Source organism: Schistocerca serialis, chromosome 4, assembly GCF_023864345.2.
Source record: "Schistocerca serialis cubense isolate TAMUIC-IGC-003099 chromosome 4, iqSchSeri2.2, whole genome shotgun sequence".
Taxonomy (NCBI): domain Eukaryota; kingdom Metazoa; phylum Arthropoda; class Insecta; order Orthoptera; family Acrididae; genus Schistocerca; species Schistocerca serialis.
The window spans coordinates 677,873,132-677,900,924 of record NC_064641.1 but is presented as its reverse complement, the minus strand read 5'-3'; the positions used below and the strand labels follow the sequence as shown (position 1 = coordinate 677,900,924).

The 27,793-nt window shown below is 37.9% G+C and overlaps 2 protein-coding genes across 3 annotated transcripts in view; one reads left to right on the top strand and one right to left on the bottom strand.

Annotated features, from left to right (window-relative positions):
- Window positions 1-11,702, top strand: part of LOC126473159 (phosphatidylinositol 4,5-bisphosphate 3-kinase catalytic subunit delta isoform) — a 165,476-nt gene extending 153,774 nt beyond the window's left edge. The window contains exon 18 of the mRNA XM_050100021.1: window positions 11,103-11,702. Within this exon, the coding sequence (XP_049955978.1) occupies window positions 11,103-11,231 (129 nt within the window). The 3' untranslated portion in view covers window positions 11,232-11,702. The remainder of the gene's footprint in view (window positions 1-11,102) is intronic.
- LOC126473160 (uncharacterized) overlaps window positions 1-26,246 on the bottom strand; it is a 32,732-nt gene extending 6,486 nt beyond the window's left edge. Inside the window, exons 1-2 of one of the 2 annotated variants that reach the window (XM_050100022.1) lie at window positions 25,906-26,246; window positions 3,397-3,609 (exon numbers count right to left, since the gene is read on the bottom strand). In XM_050100022.1, coding sequence (XP_049955979.1) covers window positions 3,476-3,609; window positions 25,906-26,212 — 441 coding nt within the window. In that variant the 5' untranslated portion in view covers window positions 26,213-26,246 and the 3' untranslated portion in view covers window positions 3,397-3,475. The remainder of the gene's footprint in view (window positions 1-3,396; window positions 3,610-25,905) is intronic. The other variant, XM_050100024.1, reaches the window with a different exon arrangement.
- Between the last annotated feature and the right edge of the window lie 1,547 nt (window positions 26,247-27,793).

Sequence of the window (27,793 nt, the reverse complement as noted above, 5' to 3'; positions counted from 1 at the left end):
TTGGAAGATCATATGTACAAATCACTTAACTTCTCCATTCGACTGAGGATGAAATGGAGCACTGGTAAGGTGACAGTGTGTGAATGGTACTATGCAATGTAGTCGAGTTCATGTGGACTGCAAATGGATATTTGCCAAAAGAGTCTACAGCGATAAGCCAACGAGTGTTCCAGAAGGTACCAACAAAAACAACATGCACTCATTGCCAGGGCGATTGAGACTTTGGCCAAGCTGAAAACGTTTGTGGTAGGACTGACAGATTCACAGCACAAGTGTAACACTGTGACATCGTCTGTTCGGTGTGGGCATCCATGCCTGGCCAAGCATAATGCTGACATGCTAACTGTTTTGTGCATACAATTCCCCCATGTTCTTGGTGGAGCAATTGCAACACATCTTCTTGCAACATATTTGGAATAAGCACATGCGATTGTCCAGGGGCATTTTGCAATGAAATCACACCATGTTGGATGGGGAATCTATGCCAACAAGCAAAACACTGCTGCTCAGAAGAATTCTGAATGTTTTTCACTGAACGAGGCCAGGCAGTATGGATGCAGTGCAACGAAAGGTTCAAATCAGGGTCTGCTTCTGTGGCTCGTTCAGTGCAAAAGTCTGCAGAAGTTTGGTGTCCTGCTCATCAAACTGGCAACAAGATGTGGCAGTTGCATCAGATTTAGAATTGGGACCACCAGGAAGGCGAGAAAAGGCATCAGCACTTGTATGCTTCAACGTGAGCCGATACTGTGACAAAGCCCAACATTGCAACTTCTGAGCTGTGCGTGGTGGAACAGGTTTGGACACATGAAACAAAGATTGAAGTGGCTTGTGGTTTGTCACTAGGTAAAACTTCCGACCAGACAGATAACTGTGTAACTTTTTCGTGTCATAGATAATTGCGAGCACTTCCTTTTTGACTTGGAAATAGTTACATTGAGTCCTGGTCAATAACTTTGAAGTGAAAGTAATTGGACTACCCTACGAATCAAATCTGTGCAAGAGCATAGCTCTGATTTCACATGAAGAAGCATCCACTGTCACAACCATAAGCTTAGCAGGATCAAAATGGACAAGGCATCTGTCACTCAACAAGGCATTTTTTAGCTTCTGGAATGCAACCTGACACTCTTTGGTCCAAACAGAAGGCACATTCTTCCAGTGCAAATGATGCAGTGGAGCCATGATCTGGGTATAAAATTGAATAAAATATGTCAACTCCCCCAGAACTGGCTGCAATTCTGTTACATTTTGCAGAGCAGGCAGGTCCTGGATGGCCAGCAAATGAGATTGGAGGCAATGAATACCCTGGTTATTAAGAACATGGCCTAAGTACTGAATTTGACTGAAAAAAGGCACATTTGTCCAGGCAACACTTCTAACCTGCAAATGAAAGTACTTGAAAAAGCATACAAAGGTTACTGATATGTTCCTCCTCTGTACGTCCTGATACCACAAAGTTTCACACTTTCTGAGACTCCTCATCAACCGAAATTTGCAAATATGCATTGCATAAGTCAATTTTTGAAAAACAGTGGCCTGCACCAACCCTGTCCATTAATTCCTCAGGGTGAGGCAATGGATAAGAATCAGTTATTGTTTGTGGATTCACAATGGATTTAAAGTCAACACAAAGAGAAGTCATCCAGAAGGCTTTGGTAAGATTATTAAGGGAGAAGCCTGTTGACTAATCTGGACAGGAGCAATAACATGATTGTCTTACCATTCTTTAAATCCAATTGCAACTCTGTCTCTAACTGCGTGAGGGACGGGACACACCCAAAAAACTTAGGTTGCACATTTTCCTTCACTGTTATGTATGCCGCAAAATTATTTGCTATGCCAATTCTTTCAGAAAATAAAGTAGGAAACTCCTCAATCAACTGAGTAACACTGTCTTTTGGGTTGAAAGCATAAACAGAAAATGCATTGTCTTGAATAAGAAGATGAAACAAATCAAATGAATCTAACCCAAAAATATTTTCACTGTCTTGCGGATGCAAAATTATAAATGTCTCGATTCTGGTGTGAGACTAGAGTGTGGCAGGTAAACTATGTACCAAGCACTGGAATGTCCTGACATTTTATACGTAGTAAGTTACATGCAAGATTTAACCAACTGTGGCAAGACCAACTGTTCTTAAGTGGCATGATTAGGCAATGTAATGGAAGCACCAATGTCAAACTTAATTCACACACAGTGTCTGGCAACGACTAAGTTCACAAACAGTTTGACTGTCGTTGCACAACACTTGGGTGGGATGAAGGCACATCCTGAATTCAGTCATTGCTTGTACCCGTAGCCAGTTTAGGGAAAACGACATTCACTGAGTGAGAAGGTGCTCCATGCTTACGAAAACAGAAGTGGGTGGAGTTCCTTTTCTTTTGCTAGCACACAGACTGTACACGACCTGGCTTCCCACAAGCAAACCAAGCCGCGTTCCACAAAGGTTTTGTGTGTGGCAATCGGTCGCAAGGCCATACCTGTTTGTCACTTTGCGTTCCAATGCAGATGGGACCTACTGCAAAATTTTCCACAGTAATAATAATTGTGATGTTCAATAATTTGCAACACTTTTTTTGAAGTAGGATCAGAATGTTTGAGAATTTGTTCACAAATCCTACTGTCTGATACATTGTATGTAATTGGATCCCGAATCCTCGCATCACGATAGTACTGTCCACAGCTACATTGAAAGCAGTGGACGAACAAGTGTACTGTAACCTACTTCCTTTGTTTTCGGATTGCATTTCCTTAGGATTCTTCCAATGAATCTCAGTCTGGCATCCGCTTTACCGATGATCAATTTTATATGATCATTCCGTTTTAAATCATCCTAATACCTACTCCCAGATAATTCACAGAATGAACTGCTTCCAGTTGCTGACCTGCTATATTGTAGCTAAATGATAAAGGATCTTTCTTTCTGTGTATTGGGAGCACATTACACTTGTCTACATTGAGATTCAATTACTATTCCCTGCACCATGTGTCAATTAGTTGCAGAACCTCCTGCATTTCTGTACAATTTTCCATTGTTACAACCTCTCGATATGCTACAGCATCATCTGCATAAAGCCTCAGTGAACTTCCGATGTTATCCGCAAGGTCATTTATGTATAATGTGAATAGCAACGGTCCTATGACACTCCCCTGTGGCACACCTGAAATCACTCCTACTTCTGAAGACTTCTCCCCATTGAGAATGGCATTTCCACAATTGAAAGAATTTGTAATGAGCTGCAGCAAATTGTACCTGATCCTTATAATCTTTAGTGAGGGCAGAAACTAAATCTTCAAAAATTAGCAACTCTAGTCTGCTAGTCGGAATAACTTCTAAGTGAGATAGTTAACTGCTGTGCCAGCCATTGACAAGAAATGAGAAGGTTTCACATTACCTTGCTCCTGATGTGTAATGCAATGAGTGGCAAACTGAACATAATACTCGTTCCTCTCCTTGTGCTCGTCATTGAAAGCTCAGAATGGTGGAATACGCAACGGCGGTGCCATAGATGTGGCTAGCTGTTGTGGCAGAGTTGATGTAGCAATAGCTTCTGCATTAATGACTGCTGAACTGCTGTCAGCAACTGCGATATTTGGTGTTTCTGAAACTGAATAAACTACATTAGATCAAAGCCAGCAGCAACCAGAGGCATAGGCGCAGGTGGTGTAGGAGGCAGGTAGATGCCATTTTATGAGAGGAGTTCCACAACAAAGTAATTATACACAAATAGTGAAAGCATTGCAGCTTGTCTGCAATAAAGAACACCATTAGTAGTAACACGCCTCTGAACAAATAGAGAGAAATTAGTGACAGAGCGGCATAGAGCGAAGGCAGTGCTGGTTCTGGAATCCTCATTGCCAGATGTTGTGTCAGCTACTGTGGGATTCAGCATGGACACAAATAAGGAAGGAGAGAAATTGTGATGGTTGATAGCAGGAATCCAAAATCTTCTGTACAAAACATTTTCAAATTAATTAAAAACTTCATTTCTATTTACAGAAGAAGTAATACTTAACTTCCTGTGTTTCATGGACCTTCTACATGCAATTACATTGACAATCTAGTACACAGGCTAAGTAATGTCCTCGTGTTACTCAGTATTGATGCTATCAAAGTCTGCGACTGAACTGTGGTGACCAGCGATGGGCAGCTAGTTAAATCAGTGTTGACAGGTGGGACTGTACTCTGTCTTCTGGAGGTGTGGTGCTGCCCGCTCTTTCCATTGGCATGTGGGTCAGCACCTTCTTGATGCTGTTCCCGGTGCACACTGGTCAGTGTGCAGTTGATGCTTTAGGACTGCACAGATATGATAGTCAAACTGCCATATCTAATAAAATATTTTGGATTCCATAGGAATACCCACAGTCAGTGCTGTGTAGTTTATTTTTTTGCGCTCATAGAATTTTTTGTAGAGGTTTTTGCAGATGTTACTTTTATTTTTAGTTGGTTTCCAGCACATCTTCTTAGTGTTATGGATGAGGCAATGTGCGTACAATACGGGCATCTCTTCCAATGGTCTTCCACCAAAATGTCCTCTGCATTGTCCTTGATGTAAAAACAACTCCATCTCCAAACTAAAATTAGTAATATCTCTTACAATAAATAGCTGTCTGTATTTTCACAAATGTAAATGAATATTGTTGTCTGATAAATTTCATTGTAGTCATGTAGAAATTAAAGCAGACATAAACATAAGCAATTTGAGATAATTAAGGAAGCATCAGCTCTTTAAAAAAAAAAAGCTTACTATATTAAATGTAGCTTCAGTAAGCACAAATAGTTCGTAGCAGTTTACTGACAGTTATTTGTTCTTTCACTTTCTAACTGTTGCTAATTTTTGTCAGTGTATGTATTGATGTGTTTTACATTCATGAAGCATCTGCTTTATGGAGGCTAGTGAATGAATGAATGAATGGTTGAATGGATGAATGAGCAATAGATAGAATGAGCTCATCCATTCGTGTTTTGCTGTATTTATTTCATACTATCTTAAAAAAGAGATCGTTACAATGTTGTACATTAATGAGTCAAAGGAGGATAGCTATCTTTGCAAAAAGGTCACTCTTATTCTGCTTTCTATTTACCAACATAACATGTGATACTTGTTTAAGATCTTCTGCCATCTCCTAAGACTGGCTTACTAATTTACAAGTTTTCAATGATCACGTGTGTGTGTGTGTGTGTGTGTGTGTGTGTGTGTGTGTGCGCGCGCGCGTGAGAGAGAGAGAGTGAACCTTGTGTGTATGAAGAATAATACACACAGCATGCTTTGCTATCTTTCTGAAACTACCTTGTGCAAAATTTGGAGAGGAAACTGAAAAAGTTAGATGAAGGTAACAGCATACCATATTTTAATTGCATCAATTCCCAGCAGTGAGGTGTTTAAAATGAAACAGTTGCCCTAGGCAGCGAGTTATTTGAAACAAACAGATGTCACCAAAGGCATGAATACATACATCAGCATGTAAAATACAATTACAAAGCCAAAAATGGCAGTCTGTAAACCAGTTCATAACAAATCATAGCATGGTCACAGTCAGTCCGATTAACATACATAAAAATGTCCAGGTTGTGCAGGGATCATTGTCCACAGGCCAATCTGGTGGATAGCTTGAGTAAGCATTGGGATGAGCAATGGACACCATGTGACATGCTCAGGCTCTTAGTGCAGCTCTTAACTGTTGCATGATGGCTCAAGAGATGTCCACTGTATGTGTGTTATCTATCCTGTTTTGATCAGTGATGTGTTGTCATCAGGTGAGAAATTGCCCACAGCTGTGATATATCGATGTCACTATGTAACTCAGTGTTTAAGGTTGGAAGTGACCTAAACGGTGCCTTCTAGGTTAAGGGGAAGACAGATTGGTTATCTTGAAGTCCTGCAGAGGCTGTGAAGATGGAGTTACATTGTGTGTGGTATCTGCCTGCTCAAAGGAGCCTTGAAGCATCATTGGCCAGTGTCTCCCAGTCGAGGACTAGTCTATAATGTGCTGTGATCTAGTGAGGGGAGGTGGCATTTGTTAATGTGTCAGTAGCTACTCCTGGTTGGAGCAGGTAATTCAGTGGTTGAAATGTGTTGCACCTGCTAGATCTGCGACGACAGATGGAGTGGTGGAGGCTCCTACGAGGTGTGATTGGAAAGTTTTGAAAATGGGCTTGTAATTGTACATTGGTGGTACTTACATGCTACTGTGATGCATCTCCTTCAAAACCTTCAAAATTGTCCCCTTCTGACTGAACACACTGACTCCAATGGTGTTTCCACTTTGGAAACTTTCCTGGAAATTTTTTTTTCCCTGAAGTGTGTTAAGGATGCTCTCCGTATTTGCTTGGATGTCTTCAATCGAGTCAAATCACTTCCCTTTCATTTTAGGAAACAGGAAGAAGTCCATAGGGGCCAAATCAGGGGAATGTGGTGGTTGTGAAAGCACAGGAATTTTGAATTTGGTCAAAAAGTCAACGATGGAGAAGGCAAAATAAGCTGGAGCATTGTCATGGTGTAGCAATCAACACCTGTCTTTCCACAAAGCAGGCCTTTTCTTCTGCACCTTTCCACGCAAATGCTCAAGGACACATTTGTAGTATACCTGGTTAATTTTCTGTCCTCCACAGGTAAATTCATGATGAACAATACTGGCAGAATAAAAAAACAATCACCAACATTGTCTTCACCTTCGACCGACTTTGCGTGCTTTTTTTGGTCGTGGTAAACCTGGAGTCTTCCACTGCGAAGACTGCTCTTTGGTTTCAGGGTCATATCCATATATCCATGATTTGTCACCTGTAATTGCCCTATTTAACAAATCTGGATCATTTTTAGTAAGATTAATCAGTTCTTGGTACACTTCAAGTTGGTATTGTCTCTGGTCTCGTGACAACACTTTTGGAATGAATTTTGTGGACACTCTATGCATGTTCAGATCTTCAGTTAAAATTGATTGAACTGCATAGAAACTTAAATTAAGTTAATCAGCAATCTCCCTAATTGTAAGCCTACGATCAGAGCACACTAAGTCGTGAACTTTCACAACATTTTCATTTGTTTTTGAGGTGGAAGGACGGCCAGACTGTGGTTCATTTTCAGATGATTTGCAGCCATTTTTAAATCTGTTGAACCAGACAAAAACATTTGACTGACTCATACAATTATCTCCAAAAGCTGTTTTTAATAGTTCATAAGTCTCAGAAGCTGATTTTCTAGTTTTAAAATTGAATTTCACAAAAAGTCGTTTTCCCATAGACTGACTCTGGCAACAAGCCCTAACAGACCCACACTCAGCCAGCTGACACAACAAATTGAATAAAGGAAATGCAGTTTCCTGTCTGATGGCGTTCAAGGACAAGGCAATGACTCACTCCCCACCCTCCATGTACCTGCTCGCCAAACCAGTAAGCAGTAGCGGATCCGTTCTTAAAACTTTCCAATCACACCTCGTGTGGCTACAATTGGTATGCTGTTGCATACCCTGCCTGGTGAGTCTTTTTACATGAGATGGACTAGGAGGCTGCCACAATAGCAGGTGTCCAAGGCCTAAATTCTTAAGCTGGGCTAGAAATGCATGAATATGGTGTGCATGGTTGTCTTGCTTCGAAGTGGAGTAGTGTTGGAGCAATGTTTGCGGCCAGCAGCCAAGCAAGATGTCTGCAGGGCTTTTCCTGTTGATGAGTGTCATCCTGTAAATGCTAAGAATTATGTTAGGGCTGCCTCTGCAGAGGCCCCTCTCATTGCTTTTGTCATTTGATGTTTAAATGTGCAAACTATCCTCTCCAGCTCACTGTTGCTATGTAGGTGGAAATGTGTTGAAGTGACGACTGAGGGTCACTTCTATTACAGAAATTGCTATATTGTTTTTGTAAATTGTGATCAATCTTCTGTTGCCCTCACAGTGTTCTTTGTAGTGGTGTATGACATTGGAACTATGTACAGGAAATTGGCTGTACATCTACCATCATTAACTACATAGACTTCTTGAAAGGCCTATCAAAATCCATGTAGATATGATTGCATAGTTGGCCAAGATAAGAATGGGACATGTGGGGCCTGCTGTTGCTGCTCATTGCACTATTGACAGTGATGGAGTGTTGTCTCAATGTTATCAGTGAGATTTGGTCACTAGGCGTGTTTTCTGGCCAGTGTCTTTGTTCTTGTCAATTCCAAGTAACTTCTGTGTAACAGTGCTGGTAATGCATTGGCATTTGTGGTCATTGGCTAAATGGAGTCTTGTGCTGTATAAATAGATGTGAAATTGTTTAGGCAAAATTATAGCTGAAGCCTCCTTTACAGTTTGAAAATAATTACTTTTAACTGTCAGTAATGTGTTAGATGTACATGAGATTGGTTGTCCAGATCGGTCTCTGTTTCTGTGTGCCATCACTGCTCTGAGAGTGTACTGCAGGGCATACTTCTCTGCTGCTAATGTCCTGGTGTATAAGTGGAACATAATGTCCTAATCTTAGTTTTCTGTAAATGATTCAAATGCTTTTCTCATATCTCTCACCATACAAATGCAACTCCATTGTGGTGTACCAAGTTTAAGGGATGTATTATGTAGGCAGTTTTTGGAATAAATTTGTCATCATAATTTATTTTACCCAAAAAAGCTATTAGCTCTGTTACGGCCTCCCAACACAGCAGTATATTGCTTTCAGCTATGTGCTTTTCTGTGGGTTTCATGTCCATTCCTCTAAAAGTGTAACCCAAGTACTCTTTTCTTTTTCTTCTTTAAAAGACTTGTAATGTTGCAGGTTCCATTTCACTATGTCACACTTCAGTCAGCTGAATACTGCATGCAAGTCCTTTCAGTGTTCTGCTTTTGATGTTCCTGTGAAAATGTAATTGAATAAGTAATTCATATGGCAAGGAATGTTCACTGTGAGCTGCTCCAATTGTTTTTGGAAAATAGCTGGCACACTCACTATTCCAGATGGAAGTTGTAAATATCAGTGAGGCTAAAAGGCATGTTTGTCATCAAGATGTTTTGTGATTCAATGTTCAGTGGTTATTGCAAATAGAAATCTGCTAAATATTAGAAAAGTGGTTCTCACTACCTATTTTTTCTTGTAATTCCTCTGACTAAGGAATAGGATAACACTCTACTAGGAACTGTGAATTGGCTGTAAAGTGTTTACAGTCACAGTGCTGTATTTGGTTTTTTGATGCATTCTATAGTTGTTTATATTTATAAGTGAAATATCACTAAGATTCTGGTGTCACTCTAATTCCTCCTCGATTACCACTTTAACCAAAATTGCTATTGGCCATCCCCTGCAAAGCTTAGGTGTTGCTGCTGGTTTCAAGGTAGTATTGGCTTTGAAAGTTTTCATATACGTGAGATTGTGGTCAAATAACTCTTTAAATTCTTCGCATATGTTTCCTAACTCAATGAAAGGAAAATTTTGTTCCACCATCTCAGTTGCATCTTGTGCAGTGAACCAGAGAATACTGAATGCATTGAGACCATGCCTTTGTGCGATCACTAGAATGAGATTGTTTGGGACCACTTTGTTGTAGCTTTTTGTGAAACATACCCCCAATATTCTCAGAATTTCGAACACTTTGCACCATTTTACATTGTCAAATGCTTTTTTCAGGTCAAGAAATCCTATAAATGTGTCTTGATTTTTCTTTAATCTTGCTTCCATTATTAACCACTATGACAGAATTGCTTCTCTGGTGCCTTTACCATTCATATTTATTTCATTCCTAAGTGACTTATGTTTCTGAATTTCCCTGGACATTTTTGTATTTCCTTCTTTCCTTGATCAACTGAAGAAGAATTTCTTCTGTTGCCCATGATTTCATCGCAGTTACCTTCTTTGTACCGATATTCTTCTTTCCAACTTCTGTAATTGCCCTTTTTAGAGATGTCCATTCCTTTTCAACTGAACTACCTACTGAGCTATTGCTTATTGCAGTATCTATAGCCTCAGTGAACTTCAAGCGTATCTCCTCATTCCATAGTACTTCTTTGATCTTTGATTCTTCCTAACTATTCTCTTAAACTTCAGTGTACTCTTCATCATTACTAAATTGTGATCTGAGTTTATATCGCTCCTGGGTACACCTAACAATCCAGTATCTGATTTCGGAATCTCTGCCTTACCATGATGTAACCTAATTGAAATCTTCCTGTATCTTCTGGCCTTTTCCAAGTATACCTCATCTTGCTGTGATTCTTGAACAGGATATTCTCTATTAATTCTCCATTAATAGCTGAAATTTTTTGCAGAACTCAGTTAGTCTTTCTCCTCTCTCATTCCTGCAACCAAGTCTGTATTTCCCATAACCCTCTCTTCTACTCTTTCCCCCACAAGCACATTCCAGTCCTCCTTGACTACTAGATTTTCATCTCCCTTTATGTACTGAATTACCCATTCAATGTCCTCATATACTTTCCCTGTCTGTCTATCTTTGGCTTGTGATGGCATGCATACCCAAACTATCGTTGTCAGTGTTGGTTCGCTGTCGGTGAAAATACCCCTGTCACTGAACTGTTCACGGTAACTCGCTCTCCATTCTACCTTCCTATTGATAACAAATCCTACTGTCTGACATTCCATGCCTCAACTCGTAGAACATTATCCTTCTGTTGGTTAGTCAGTTTTTTTCTCTTAGTCACCTCCCCCTTGGCAGTGCCCTCCTGGAGATCCGAATGCAATACTAGTGTGGAATATTTTCGATTACAGCCCTCATGTCCTGTGGATACACATTATGTGTCTTCAATAGTGCTTTCCATTGACTTCTGCATCCTCATGTCTTTGATTGTAGCCGATTCTTCTGCCTCTAGGGCCTGTTTTCCACCCTGAGGGCAAAAGAGTGTTCTGAATCTCTGCCCTCTTTGACAAGGCCAGTGGCAGACTGAAGGTGACTTATGCTGGAAGTCTTGAGCCACCATTGCTGAAGACTCTTATTCAAAGAGACCTTCCCCAGCAGCATGCCAATCTCTGATGTGATATCAGTATCACTATAAATTCACCATAAAAATCTTCAGTGATGTGTAAATTAACATTTGATGTTTTATTTATTACCTTATATTTTTCGTATCGCATTTCGCTTAGGACTTAGAAAAAAAAAAAAAAAAAAAAACTCTGTTTTTACAGGTATTAGAGATGTCCGAGTCTGATGCTCTCACACACTTCCGTTCCAAGTTTGATGAGGCACTGTGTAATTCGTGGAAGACATCACTGAACTGGGCAACACATAATATGTCAAAAAACAATACCCAGTGAGGTGCTGAACTGAAAGTTGCTGAGTCTCCATAATGTCTCTTCACAGATGGTTCTTTGTGATATTCTTCCAGGGCTCAAGCAGTTAACAGAACTTAAGAATTTTATTTCCGCAATAACTAGAAAAATGTGTGTGTGTGTGTGTGTGTGTGTGTGTGTGTGTGTGTGTGTGTGTGTGAAGGGATGGAAGGAGACTGGGAATGGAGACAGAAATACTCAATGATTTTTAGAGGGTTTCAAGTTCACTATTTAGTCTAAGTGTGGAGTGGCTTCCAGTACACCAAATAGGAATCATCATGTATTGTTTGTTTGTTTTTAAAAATTGCTTGAAATATTTGTGTCATCTGTTATCAGTGCACAGACCCAGACTAGTGTTTTCAGTATGCTTCTACTCAGTATTTATTAAACAGCACTCATATCTTGAGCATGTTATATTTTAGTTCTTAATTATGCGCTGTGCCTGATAATTTTCTAGTTCACCACATTTTGGTATTTGTTCTGCAATACAAATGTGAGTACAATGTTGTAAATATTTGGATGTGTATATTGAAAGTTGTATGTATATAGAGTACTCATGAATGTCTGAGTAGGCTTGTTAAAAGTAAGTTTTATGTATGTATACGAAGCAGAGTAATATTTTGTTACACCTGAAACCTAACTATTTTATTAAGTTGTTGATGTTGCTCCATAAGTTTTAGTCAGGAAATTGAATAGGCCCTTGAACATTATGAAATTATTTCTTACATTTTTGCATTTGTTTTATTTGCATCAGGAGATCATGCGCCTGAGCTGTTTTCATCTTGTTCATTGATTATTGAAGAAGTTTGTTGACGAGTGTTTTAAAAGTCACAAACCATTGTTCATGAAAGTGAGAGTGACATAATGCAGTATGTATGAATCATTATGATGAAGCAAAGTCCTACGCAGTGAACTACATTCTGTTACTTTTCCCTTATTCAAAAGAAGTGATAAAAAAAGAGACCTGGCACAGTTCTCATGCTAAAGAACTCAGTACCAAGAAAAATGGTTTATGGTCTGTAACCACCACCACCACCACCACTACTCCTACTTCTTCTTCTTCTTCTTTATGTTTCATATTCTGTATTTATTTGTTTTCATTAATTTGTTTTGGTTGATTTGTTGTTTCATTAAAACTTTTTACATCCTGTGAAACATGAAAAGACATAGCAATGCCTCTTACATATGTTGCGAAAAAGACGTATGGCATTATTTGTGATATCTTTGTAGCCTGTCACATTGGTGTTGCTCAATAATTCCCATAAAGAAACAATTAATTCCTGTTTTTATCTAACAAACAATGTAAAATCCAGAATGGAATGTAACAATATTATGGAAAGGAAAGTTGTTACGCACCATATGGCGGCGATGCTGAGTCTATTTTCGACAAAGGTCTTGTTGGCCGAAAGCTTATATTGTGACAGAGTTTTTGTTGTGCCTTTTTGCGACTCAGCATCTATGCTATATGGTGAGTAGCAGCTTTCTTTTCCATAATACTGTTTTTATCTATTCTATTTAAGGGTTATGTAACTTATGCAGCATCACAGAAAAAAGCCAGTTTCTTCATTGATAGCAAGTATTGTGTAATTGGGTTGCAAGTGGACAGATGACTTTTATGCCAGCACACAGTGTTGCTAACAGGCGCTGCAAGTTGATTGAATCTACTAACTATCCTGATGTACTTATCTTACTGTGCCCTGAACTGAAATTGCGTGCTGTATCCATCTATATTGACTCTAATTCATGTTCCCCTGCGAGCATTGGATTTAATAATGCCGTTAGTTGCCTGGAAATCATATCTATTTTGTTTCCTTTCATATTATAATAGTTGTTATTTCAAGATACATAACTTTTTCAAAAACGTCACTGCAGTGATCATTATGAGGAAGCATTGTTTAATGTGGGTACAGCAGTGTACCTTATTAATCAATGCCAATTTATGTAATTAAAAAAATAATTCTGCTGTTTATCCCATGCATGTAAGTTGATTATTTAGGAAGTAAGTCACTGAATGATGTGAAACTGAAGGACATAATGGGTAATTTAAATAGTCTGCTTTGAGATCAGCTCTACTTCAAGCAGCTTTTGTTTTTGTCTCAGATATATCAAAAATATATAAGGAGGCTGGCTTGAAGGTCAAAATATTCGATTACAAGTTGAGCTTAACGTTATCTTAAAGCCTTAACTACATTTCTGGCTGTTATATGAAAGCAGTAATTCATAAAAAATTGTAACATTACATTATAACATTTCCAAAACCTTGTAATCGTATGCAAGTACTTTTTACAGTTGTTTATCAAAGGTTTGCTTTGGCTTAATTTGCCAGATTTGACTATTATCACTTCATTTTTTCATAATAAGAGATGTAGTGTTGTACTTCCAGTAGAGAAATTTATTAAAATCTCAACATGCCAAAAATAATTTCTTTACAACCACTGGAACTTACATGACTATCGTCATTGTGAATTCTTTTCAAATTTTTCATGGTAGTTATAGGTCTCACCCTCAGCTGAGTCTTCAAATGTAATGTGTTAATATTAAATGTTGCCTTTTATTCAGTAGAGAAGAAACAGTGACTGCTATTTCTGGAAGTGTATGTCATTCATCTGAACACACATTTCATTCAGAATATATTCCACAGAAGAGGAAAAGGATTCTTTTCTTGACTGCAGATGAGCTAATCTCAAAACACCTTGCACCCTGTGTTACAACAGTTATTAAATGTACCTGTCTTTACACTTTGTCATAATAATACCTAGTGAACTTGTTCGGAATTAGAAAATAAGCCATAAAATGCATGTCAATGCATAATTCAAGCATGACAACTGTGTAAACAAATCAGTTTTAAACTGTTAAGCAGTGTTTGCCAGTTTTTGTCTTTAAAAATTTTAATTTAAGAAGCTAAATCTGAAAGTAGCTTCTTTTTTTATTTATGTTTCTTGTAGAACTGTGATATATCATTGATTATCTTGTTTTATGTGTGTCTTTCATAGCTCATCATTCAAAAATGTTATGTATTACTAATATTTTTATTTTGTGTTTAAGGGTTTTACTATCTCATTTACATGTGGCAAAATTTATAAATCATATCTGTGATTTTGAGTTCTGTTTCATAGTTTTATAATTATTACTGCCATTAAAAAATATGTAAGGAAAGGTAAATTCATAAGAAGAAGATCAGATTTTGGCTATTTCATAATTTGTCAGGAAATGATTTCTCAACTCGTTTTTTTTTTTTTTCCATACAGCTGTAATAACCTTTTTAAAGATAGAGACTTTTCCTTAGTGCACAAAAGCGAAATACGCAGTATGGTTCTGAAATAGAGTTCTGATGGAAGAGTTTTTTTTTTTTTAGTCACGTTTACTAGTTTATAGTTGGACAGGAGGACATTTGTAGAAAGTTTGTGCTCACTTTTGCTCCCTTGACACTTAATTACCTTTTTTAAAGTATGGAGGTGGAAATGTCTTATTTTACAGAGAGAGAGAGAGAGGGGGGGAGGGAGGGGGGGATGATGATGATGATGATGATGATGATGAGCTTTGATGTAAATAAATCTTGCTAATGCAATTTCATTTTGAAGTACTATTGGTATGTTTAATGCATTGTAGTACGTACAGACATAATAAAAGTCTACTCTTATGGTTGCAATTTCATGATGCATTCAACAGTTATAACTTGCTCAGATCATTCACTGTTACACATTATTATATCAGTAACAAAGTACCTGCCCACCATGTGGGTTCAGAAAAGTGTCTTGGTAGCCTATGCAGTCTCAATTTTTAAACTAGAAGTAATGTATTGTTTAAAAGCAAATTCTCCCATTACGGAGCGACAGTTAGTGAACTTCACATCAAATTCAGATTGTATACCAATAAAAAAAATATTTTGTATACTACTTATATGAATGACATGACCAATATTTTACATGAGACCTAGAAAGTAAACTTTCAAGCTATGGTCTATCACAACCTGAATGAGAAGAAATAACTATACAAACTTCTTAAGTCATCTGTTGTGTGCTTTGGCCAAATTATCGCACACAGTGTGTATGATAATTTGGGAATATGTCTTTTATTTCTTGGCTATCTGAAATTACATATTTGCTGTATGACAAATGGAATACTGTAATTTTTTAAAATATACTTTGTATGATGACTGTAATTTGTTTAGTTTTCAGATCTCATGTTTCACAGTTCATCTTCTTGTTGAAACTGTACAGGAGGTTATCGTGATCTTATAGTAATGTCTTTTCAGTTTCTCATACTATCCCCCCCCCCCTTCCCACACACACACAACTTTTAAACATTTCTCCCACTGTAGGTGTGGTGGTGTGGCAGTCAGCTACTAACTTTGCTCTCTTGCTTTCTGGACATCTCAACTCATTTAACATTTCCTATAGCATGGCATTGTTCACCCAGATTAATTTCAGCATTCTTTTCCTGACCAGGTAAATTGCCACACTCTTAAGACTCTAAATTATTTTAATGGATAAACTTGTTATGGCTGTGACTGTTCCCACCTCTGCATCCTATGTGGCTGTGCCCTCAACCCATCCCCCACTTCCTTTAATTATCCTATTGGTTTTTTGTGTTTTATACTAATATTTTTAATTAATGCTTGTTGAAAAAATCTGCTATAATTTTTTGTCCTGGAAAGGCACTTTCTGGCAAGAATTACTCATTAAATTGCACAGAATTAAGAGAGATCCACCATGTATGAAAATGATGAAATGAAATGCTTTATGGCAAGGGCCTCCCATCAAGTAGAACGGTCGCCTGGTGGAATTTTGTTCAGTTGATACCACTTTGGCAACTTGTGCATCAATAAGGATGGCATAATGTTGAAGACAACACAACAATCGGTCCCCGAGCGGAGAAAAGTTCTGACCCAACTGGGAACAAACTTGGGCACCTCATATGGCATTATGCCGTGCTGACCACTCAGCTATGGAGATGGACCTTGTTAATGATGAAACACTCAGATTTCAAGCCGGATTGTTAAGATACTGCAACCTGTTGAGGAGTATCATTCTCATCATCTTGTGGCAAAGACAATGAGTATGACATTCGTCAGAACGTCAAAGTATCCTAACACTGCTACCAGCCTGGAAACCCAAGAACTTTTCATCAGGAGTATAAACAATGAAAGTGTACGTTCTTGCTAATGTTCTACCTGCACTGAATGTTTCCTCACACACTCATTTCAGATTTCTATATTATAAAATTATTTATCTCATATTTCATTTTTGTTGCAGCTGTTCATTTCCTTTTCTTTTGGCTCTTCATAAATTGTTATCTGCTAAGTGGATCTCAGTTTGTCTAGCTGCAGACCTTTTTTATCTTTTTCATTCTGCAAGCCAATATTGATAATTGGCCTCTAATTCCTTAACAATTCACCCCTTTCAAATCCTTTGAGATCATGCTATTATCAGTTATCAGCCATTGTACCATATTGAAAAGGCTGTCATTCAGGTATTCATGTTAATTTCTGTGAGTTGAATTGATGCTTCCCTTCATCACATATTGGTTGTCTTAAAGACAAAAGTAATACTGTGTTATACGCTGATGAATTAGAATGATCACTTGCTTTAAAGAGAATTGTTGTTTGAGGCAAATTCTTATTCTGTTGTGGTATGTTTGGACTATGAATTAGTAGTAAGTTATTACCTACATGAAAACAATCTTTCATTAAGAATTTGCAGGGTAACTTTTATTTAGTTTTGGACACGCACATCAGAAAGTCCACCTGTCTATATGAAATTACTGAAAACACATCATCATAAAAAACAACAAAAAAAAGAAGGCTTCAAGCCAGAGTGATTAAAAATAACAGAACTTTAAAAAAAAATCAGGGTATAGTGATTCACTGTTGCTCATTGCACGCCTAAATTGGCTGGTTTTTTATCTGACATTAAACAGAAGTTAATTGTATGATACATTCAATAGCTCAGAAATAGTGTTCGCACTCTACTGCTTATGAGTGACTTACAGCATATTGCATAATTCTGCGAGGGACTGATTTTCGTCTCTGTTGTTGCCTATGAAAGTCTGGGTGATTTACATCCTTATTGAAATATCTGGAGGGAATTAAGGACGACACCCTTGTTTTGTCTTCATTTTTGACCAGTACCTGTGATATAAGATGAAAAGTTTTTGGTGATCACACCATCACGCATTTGATAGATGATCAGGAAGTTGAACCAGATGGTTGTAACAGACACCAATCTTTTGAACAGCTTTTAAGTTTTCTCCCCTGTTACCAATTCTCAATCCTTTAGTTTTGTGCTGTTTCACATTTCGTGTTCTTATATTTCTCGATATAGAAAAATATTTTTTTATTGCTTTGTGAAGAGCTCATTCTTTCTGTTTACAGTTTTCATTAGTAAATTTCACATTATCACTCTGAACCTTCACACAATAGTCTTGTGAAGGCATGCGAACAATGTTTGTGACTTGCTTCAGAGATAATTGAGTTAATCATTTTTAGATCTCTTCTGGCTTTCAGAGGGACCTTGCTGTGAAGGAGTACTGTGTTTTTTCTTTTAGATAATATATTACACTTGAGTGCATATTTGATACTTCATTTTAAATATGTAAGCTTGCTGGTGTGCTGTGATACATTGTGCAGAACTTGTCTAAAATGTATTTAATTTGTTGTTTAAAAATACTAGTGTAAAATGTGTTATCAGTCATTGTCTTTGTGCTATACTGAATTAAGAGGAAATAGTCCAATTATATCATGTAACTTTAATAATACTGCTAGTTATTCTGTATATTCATTTATTGAACAAATCATTGTTATAATTTGAGTGCTTTGTCAACAGTGTTACATTCATATGTGAATTACATGGTGCTATTGTATTGAAGTATTTTAGAATGTAATGAGCATGAATGAATTCATAGTGAATATAAAAATGCCACACTTTTCTCGTGAAGTGTGAAATATTTTTGCAAATAACAATTTCTAAGAAAGGACACTGCATCTCACATAGTAGTGTTGTATGCTGTTATGGGAGGTAATAGTTAAATGTTAACAGCTCCCATAGTGATGATTATACCTTTAAATATTTTTTTATTTGTCACAGAGATTATTATATTAAAGTGCATATAAAACCATATGTCAGTGTGAAGAATGTTACATAGATGACTTTCATTTTGTGTACAGTATGAGGCATAGTGTAAACTGTTAACATGATCTCTTAGGCTCTTTAATGTTTGTATATTGCTGAGTGTGTTTTGTACAGACTAATCATCATGTCATAGGTATTTCGTGATATACTTTGAGTAATGTGGGCATAAGCATCTTGTCAAAATATGGATCATCACTGAGTTCAATATGACAATCTTTATATTTACAGTAAAATTTGTAATATACATACATTATTACCATTGTTGTTTATACTACTACTGATTTGTGTGCCAATTTGAAGTGTGTTGTTTTGTATTTTAAAAGAAACTGTTGGAGTCTTGAGTGTCTTAAAAATTTGTAAAATATCTCTTTGGATATATGCTGCATAATAAGTGTATTTGTCATGGCTGTAAGGTATAAGAACAAACGAAGGCTTTGAATCTGTCTTATGTTTAAGTTTGATTGAAACTCCTTATAATGGGTCCACTTCTTTCATGACTCACCAGTGCCATTTTGTCACTCTGTTGCTGTTTAGCTTTGTTGCCACATTTTTAGCTACCTGTTGTTTTAAATGGTATATTTTGTAGTGTGCCTGTGTAAAGATTATTTATTTATAGCCGCATTCCAGAAGATTAATTAAAGTGCTAGTAAACATTACAGAACAAAATTGAGAACATAGTACCCAATGTATGGCATCCATGCATGTACTGTTCAGATATGTTAAAAATTATGTTTCAGTGAATGTTTTAAATAGTGTGTTTTCATGTTTTTAATTTTTCTCTGGCACATAAAGAAGCTGACACATTGCCAGAGTTCTTGCACAAACAGTATTAACTTGCAGATGTGCAGAGAAGACTGGAAACTAATAATTTTATGTTTAGGAAGGAGACAGCCCTGAACTCTGATAAAAAAGAAAAAAAGTTGATGAATTTCTCCAGCCAGCAGTTACTAAATTAACACATATGTCACTTTTTGTGACTTCATTATTTCTGTATTATGATGAACAAATATCAGGGCTCTGTTTTATATGAAATAAAGTTATCAGTTTCACAATGGACTGCTGGAGTCATTTTCTGATATCATTTTTGGTGTCCCTTTTTAAAAGAGTTACAGTTATTTGGAAATAAATAATTGCTTGTAGAACCTTCACAAAAAAATCAGAACAAATTCAGCGAACCATAGTAGCATAAAATGTGTATGTCTGTTGTAAAACAACCCTCTTCTCATCGCTCATGGGTCTGTTCCTGGTTTTAGTGAAATATTAGTTATAGATATTGGGCAGTTTATTACTTTTGAAATTACTGACCGCAAATTGTATGTATGGGTTAGCATAGTTATGAGAACACACATTTGTTGCATAAAAGTATGCAGGGATAAGACATGTGTAGTATATTCCAATTTTCATCATTATGAATCGTCAACTTCATTTACATTGCTTACAAAGACATCACAGGAAAGCAAATTCTGAGTGTCATTGTGTAATCTGGTTTTGTTTACAGTCCATGGGATGAAGTGTATCCTTATATGTTACTAACAAAATTGTAATCTGTGAAAAGGTTCTCGAACATCATAGCATTTTATTAATTTCATATTCCAACTCGAGGATGCACTCGCCTATCCTGATCTGGAGGACCTATAATTTAATGTGAAACCTGAACCACATTTAAACTTGATAGTAGCTTTGTGAAACCAAAATCAATCTCAAGTGTAAATAATGGAAGCTGTATTGTTTTATCAGTATTGGTGTAAAGTCGTTGAATAATTTGTCCATGTCTCTTGTGCTGAATGGAAATCTATCATTTTAGTTTGAAAGTATGCATATAATGAGTATTTGGAGGCTGACGGTTTAATTCCCTGTTCGCCACGTAGTTGACAAGTACATGAGAAGAATTAAGTTGTTGTTGAAGCATGAAAAACCAACAAGCAAAATAGTCTACAAAAAGTGATCTCTGTCTTACCTAGTTTCTTGAAACTTCAGTCTAAGTGTATTGAGTTTGAGAATGTGGTTAAATGCACCTATAGCACAAATCACATAAAAAACTTAACATTCTGCAAAACACTTCAAGTTATTCAAGAAAGTATCAGTTGGTCAGTTAATACATACTGTGTACAGAACATCAACACCACATTGCATATCAAGATATGGACAAAGCAGTTGCTGAATGGCACCTGACGGTCAAGCACGCACTTCCGTTTGACAAGACAAAAACCCATTGTCTGTGCATTGTCCTATTAGGATTCTATATCAAGATCATAGTACGCCCCAAAAACTTCAATTGCTACATCAGTCATGCCTTCATGGAATATGAAAGTGGGTGCTTGAGCGGAGAGACTTTCCAATTTGATCAGTGTCACTACCAGCATTCTTCTAGCATCGTAATCTCTAGAAGCGTGTCTAAATTCCTTGACCTTTGTTTGATGTCACCATGACTTAATTTGGTGGACTCTCACATACAAAATACCAGCACAGCATAAGTTATAACAGTTGACTCCTAATGGTGACAGCGGAACAAATTTACCCAAGAATGCCACAATAAAAATTTTTTCCCTGTATTGTGCAACTGTGGGATTCTGTGGCCATTGTCATCTTCAGTAAAACATTTCTGGGAATGTGAGCCTGTTGTCAAGTTTTATAAACCATTGTTTTGGCCACAGTTGCAAACGACATTCATAAACGTGAAATATTTAGTATGAAGCTAGCACTGCATTTATATCTTACATAGGGTAGTTTCATCATGTTCATAGAATCAGTTTGCCGAGAACATAATTTACTGTTTTTGATCCAGTGGCAGAAATGTGAAAACGGGGACTCCCAACGTTTATTGACGCAGTCACATACCCAGAATCTCTTTATTGAAGTTTCTTCCCAAATTATTTTCCTTGATGAACCTGAGACACTGCCTTTGAAATCCTCATGTCTGATGATTGCTTTGGAATTACTGTCATATTATGAAGGCTTTTTGCATATACAGGGTGATTCAAAAAGAATACCACAACTTTAGGAATTTAAAACTCTGCAACGACAAAAGGCAGAGCTAAGCACTATCTGTCGGAGAATTAAGGGAGCTATAAAGTTTCATTTAGTTGTACATTTGTTCGCTTGAGGCGCTGTTGACTAGGCGTCGGCGTCAGTTGATGCTAAGATGGCGACCGCTCAACAGAAAGCTTTTTGTGTTATTGAGTACAGCAGAAGTGAATCGACGACAGTTGTTCAGCATGCATTTCGAATGAAGTATGGTGTTAAACCTCCTGATAGGTGGTGTATTAAACGTTGGTATAAACAGTTTACAGAGAATGGGTGTTTGTGCAAAGGGAAAAGGCAGCCCGTGACAGAGCACTTCATCACTGGCCTCCAAGAAGCCCTGATCTTACCCCCTGCGATTTTTTTTCTTATGGGGGTATGTTAAGGATATGGTGTTTCGGCCACCTCTCCCAGCCACCATTGATGATTTGAAACGAGAAATAACAGCAGCTATCCAAACTGTAACGCCTGATATGCTACAGAGAGTGTGGAACGAGTTGGAGTATCGGGTTGATATTGCTCGAGTGTCTGGAGGGGGCCATATTGAACATCTCTGAATTTGTTTTTGAGTGAAAAAAACCTTTTTAAATACTCTTTGTAATGATGTGTAACAGAAGGTTATATTATGTTTCTTTCATTAAATACACATTTTTAAAGTTGTGGTATTCTTTTTGAATCACCCTGTATTTTCTTTAGTTAGACAAAATGTAAGAAGTTCTGGAGTAAACATGATTTTATATAATACTAGCCTAAGTTTGCAATTGCTACTCTGAAGTGAAAAGGTTTATAGGAAAGGAATTTGTGGTAGACAACATCAAACCAGTCAGAAGACCGTTGAAAAAAGCTTATGTTTATTGAAAGAAGGATACTGCTTATTCTGTACAAACTTAACTTTGAAGCCCACATTCTATATACGGTACTTGCCATCTCTCGTAATCTGCAGCTCCCTGACCCTATCAGCTGTTAATGAGTTGATATGACCAAGACATCCCATTACAGAGTAATTATGATGAAGGAATCATTTCTGCTTCTGCACCAAGCAGATGTTTCAATTCCACTTCTACATCACTTCCACACCTATCATGGATATCATCATTGGACTGGAACAGGCCATGTGGCATCTCTCACAGGACATCACTGATTGAATCAGCCTTGATACAAGTCACATAGTAACAACGGACAAATGTCCCAACTTGGAAATCAATACAACAATGAGAGTAAGGCTTCTTGTCTTGCATAAAGATGAAGGTATAGTTGTGCTACAGGAGCTGACAAGGGAAAGACCCTATTGTTACAGAGTATTGTAGTTTCATTTCAACCTATCATCAGCACTGTTGGTTCTACCACCTATGAGCCAGCCAAATATCTACCCAATCATTGCCACCCACAGTAAATCACTGTGAAGATTAAAAATTATCAAATATTGAGACATTAAATTAATTTTCTCTAAGCAACAAAACCATATAATGGAAAATGCCGAATAGAATAAAAAGAATATGGAAAGGATAGATCGCTAATCATCCAAAGAGGAGGCACTGAGCAGCAAACAGGCAGAATGATAAGGACTGCTAAATATTATTTAGCTATGAGAATAAAACCATCAGACATAGAAGAAAACGAAACTCGCACACAAATCAAACATACATGGCCTCTATCACCTCCAGGTGCTGAGGCCCAGCTATGGCTGCATGTGAGGTGAGTAGCAATCTTTGCTGAGGTGGGTAACAGGGGCACAGAAGAAGCAAGGATTGTGGGGTATGGAGAGGTGAATATGCTAAAGCTGCCTGGGAGTGTGAAGAGACATATTGGAAACAGGATAGTGAGCTGCTAGATACCACATTGAATGGCTGTGCTCAAGGCAGGCGGACCCAAAAAGGGAGAGGAAAGAAAGTTCGAGTTTTGAAAGTCTGGAAAGTTAACAGAGGATGATTTTGGGGGGGGGGGGGGGGGGGGCAATAGGGTTGAATCACAGTTAAATAAAGGAGTAAATTGCAACAGGCATGGCTCAGTATTCGTGTGGGTTGAGTTTGATTGTTAGGGTTAGCTGAGAAAAAATGTTTCCACTGTAGGTACCAGGAGAAGAAGAGAGAGTTTTTAACAAGCCCAGTGTGATTGAATTTGGGAGACAGGCAAAAGGCAAAGCTTTAGGAAAGAAGTAATACTTCTGTGGAACTGAGGCTTCTGGAGGAATGGTTCATGACTGTGTTGCAGATCTGTTTAGGCTCTGGGTTCAGTAGGGTGGCAGGCACGTGTTTCTGAGGGTGTGGTAAATGGATGTCTCAAAGGTAGGGTTTAGTAATTATGAGGGGCTGAGGGCCTGGTTGTTTGGTAGCTTTTGCAGTATGGTGGATAGTGGTAGTCCAAGATGAGAATATGAAGTGAACAGATTAGACAGTTTTTTGAGATGGCATTGTGCATGTTGCTCTAGTTCACGAAGGCAAGGGTTTCAACCTGGGAGATAGGATATAGAAACTTGGGATAACAGAGCAGAAGGATTTTACAGATGGAGTCAGTACCACCCCGGACTGGAGCAACTGAATCGCATTCACCAGGATTTTGACTACCACTAACCTGAAATGAGAAATATCCTTCTATCGTCCTCCCCATACCTTCCACAGTGACATTCTGTTGCCCACCCAACCTGTGCAATATCCTTGTCTGTCTCTGTTCCACACTTGCACCCAACCTCTTGCCCCATAGGTCACATCAATGCAGTAGACCTAAATACAAGCCCTGTCTCATATATCCTCCCACTACCAACCATTCTGGTCCTGTCACAGGCATCTCTTAATCTGTCAAAGGCAATGTCACACGTGAAAGCAACCATGTGATCTATCAACTTGTCTGCAACCATCGTGCTGCATTCTATGTGGGAGTGACAACTAACAAGTTATCTGGCCATGTGAATGACCACCACCAAACTGTGGCCAAGGGGTAACTGGACTACCCAGTTGCTGAACATGCCACCCAACACAGTATGCTTGACTTCAATGACTGCTTCGCAGCCTCTTCCATCTGGATTCATCTCAACAACAACAGGCTTTCTGAACTGCACAGGTGGGAACTTTCCCTGCAATATATCCTCTGTTCCCATAACCCTCCTAGCCTCAACTTTTGCTAGTCCGTGTCCTCCATCTGCCTCTACCCAGCTATCCTTTCTCTACCCACTCCTCCCCCCCCCCCCCTCCGTCTTTTCTGTACCCCTTCTATCCACACCAGCAAAGATTACTGCTCACTTCAGTTGTAGTCATAGCAGGCCTCAACGCACAGAAACAACAGTGGCAGCGTGCGTGTGAGCTGTGATAGTGTGAACTTATGTGTGTGTTTTGTTTTTGTTAATGTCTGATAAGGTACTTAGCCCAGTAGCTGAATAAAATCTAGCAGTTTTTAGCATTGTGCCTACTTGCCAGCGAGTGCCCCCTGTATGCGATAAGTAGCATTCTGTCCTTTTCATGTTGTTAGTGAAACCACACATGCATGTTCTTCATCACAACTGACCTTCCTACTGCCGTCCTTCCATTCTGCAAGGCTATATCCAATCAAATAAGCAGTGTTTTGATGATACAATGCAGTACACATCTGTCCAATCGCCCAAGAATACAAACTGTGCTATTCCCAACAGAAGTGTTCTAGAAATGTATTAAATTCCTTGAGAGTTCAACAGGGTCAGTGAATTTAATTTCAGTATGTCTTGCAGTCACATATTCCAAATTAAATATAAGAAGTTAATCATTATCAACAGTGGTTACGTGTAGCACTGAGCCCCTTATAAGATGAAATAAAACCAAGGAATGTCCAGTATGGAAAACAATAATATGACACCCTTCTGTTTCAGGAGAAGGCCTTTTCGACGAAATTTGTCTTTGTTGTGTCTGCCTGTCTGTGACTCAGTGTCTCCTCTATACGGTCAGCAGCAATCTATCCTGTTTATAATACTACTGCTTGATGCTAATTACGAAAAGTATCTAGTCTGACAAAGCAATATCCATCCTATTCTTTGAAAGTGCTCTTTAGGCCTTCACGGCAAATTCATCACCAAAGACTGAAGTGCGATAAAATATGGTTACAGTTGAAACAGCAAGAATTTTGGCTAAAGCCATAAATGTTCACAAAAATTTATTTACGGTATTCTATCATAGCAACCGGAATCGTCATTTTAAATAGGATAAGCTACTAGTAGCCTATCCACATTGGGATGTCAGCAATTTGTTGTGGACTTCAGACCAGCAAATGAAAATTGAAACAACAGATTAATCTTAATTAGACTTGCAACGAATCTGCTGCTATTACTCGGTATTCGGCTACTTTTGGCCTATTCGGCCTAATACCGAATATTTAAAGTAAGATGTTTTGTTGTAGTCAGACAACTGGTAAAATAAAACATTGATTTATTTTATAATACTAATGTGTTTCTTGTAATCGTTAAAGTAGTAATGGGTACATAATCAACTTCCGTATTATAAAATTAACAAAAAGTTAGGTATCATAAAATAACATATATACCGTACCGGTATTTGCATGTGAATTCTCGTAATTAAACTTTGGGAGTGGAAGATTATGGTGCGAAAAGACAATTTTTTCTGCATTTTTAGGCAGTGCCTTACTCCTTTTCTTCACGTGGACATGCTCAGCTGCACACAAAAGCAGTAAGGCTCTTTTCTCAACAATACCCGCAAAAGTGACGTCACGCACAATATCGACGACGGCATTATCGGCTGCCGACTTTATGATAAGGAAGAATTTGAATATTATTGCTCCTCGATTCACTCGCAGCAGTTTAAGCTGTCCTCTTAGGTTCACGCCTAACCACAACATCGGAAAACGCCACTCATTCGTAAATAGCGAAATATTTGTAACAAGGATGAATCTGAATGTTAATGCTCCTGGTTTCACTTGCAGCAATTAAACCGATCTCTTACGTTCCTTCCTAACGACAAACATGAAAGGGTAGTAAATTCAAATTAAAGTAACAGATTGTTAACAACGCTAATATGAAAAAATTGCATGTCACGTGATGAGAAACAACAACTTTCCACTCCAGAAACCACGACGTTATTCATTACGCTTTTTTTTTTACAACATATCCATTATTTATAACAAATTTCCAGTTGTAAGTCACAAAAATGTACAATTTCGTAATTTTTCAAAGTTGTAAAAGTATACAGCATTATTGTCATTTCTCTCTAAATATGATTTTGTTTGTGAACTATTCCCATTTCCTCTCAAAACCAGAACCACCACCTCCTAGGGTCAAGTTATTAAGTAATTCGTGGCATTTTAGAAGAACGCTTGTAGCCTATCGTTGATGCCTTATTGACGTTTAATGATGACGTGTTTGTGATAAATTTTCAATGCCCCGTTCCATTGAAACTGCATACTGCAAACTATAAAAAGAGGGGGTTTCATTCTTAATCAGTAAATTATTGACGATAATAACTCCTAAGAGAGCACTCTTACACGAAGACATTAACCGTCGCTAAATCATTACGTGGGATTTTACTGTAGCCATAATTGTAATAAATCATTCAAAGAATTACATGTTTTTCTAAATCTCCACAATGGGCACACGAAATCTCGTGTGAGGCCCATTTTGAGTGCTAACAAAAGTCTATAGCCGATCACGCAGTCGTCGATAGTGTGTGTGAAGTCAAAAAGCAGGTCACGTTTGCTGGAATTATTGTGAAACGATCGACCCCAGAGGAAAGACGCTCTAAATAAACTTTATTTCCTGGCACCGACAAATATTTTGCAACAAGATTTACGAAACACGTAATTTTATCTTTTCTTGCTTGCATCATGTGTACTGATTGTCATGCCGTGATGTGTCCTTAATATTTAAATAAAGGTCTACTTCAGTAGCAACAGCATTTTTTTTCTTTCGATTTTCCGGTATGAGCTGTGTTTGTTTGTTTTTTTTTTCCTGCGACGGCCTCTTCGAAGCTATTCAAAAGATGAGTGAATAGTCTTACTTAGAATCTAGCCTTTGGTTCTCATCACAGTCTAATATAAGACTGTGATGTATATTAGACTGTGGTTCTCATCCTCTTGGCCCAAATATTGCTATCATGGAGGTAAGAATTACCTCCATGATTGCTATGGTCGTTGCTCTTTTCATAGTTCATCTTTGGACTAGCGATCAAAATCATGTAGATCAAAATATTCTGCCATACTTTTACTCTTTGCAGTTGACTAGTGAAAAATTGTAAAGCGTGGGTCTAAAGCGGTAGCCACCAAGTAATTTTTACTTGTTGTGATGTCTTTTACATAGTTCTTACAATCCTTGCTTTATGACAAGCCTCACCTGGCTTCATTTGGACTTGAGCCCTGATGTGCAGATTTGACACAATATCGCGTTAATATAGCAACATAAGGAATAATTTCAGAAATACAAGCGTA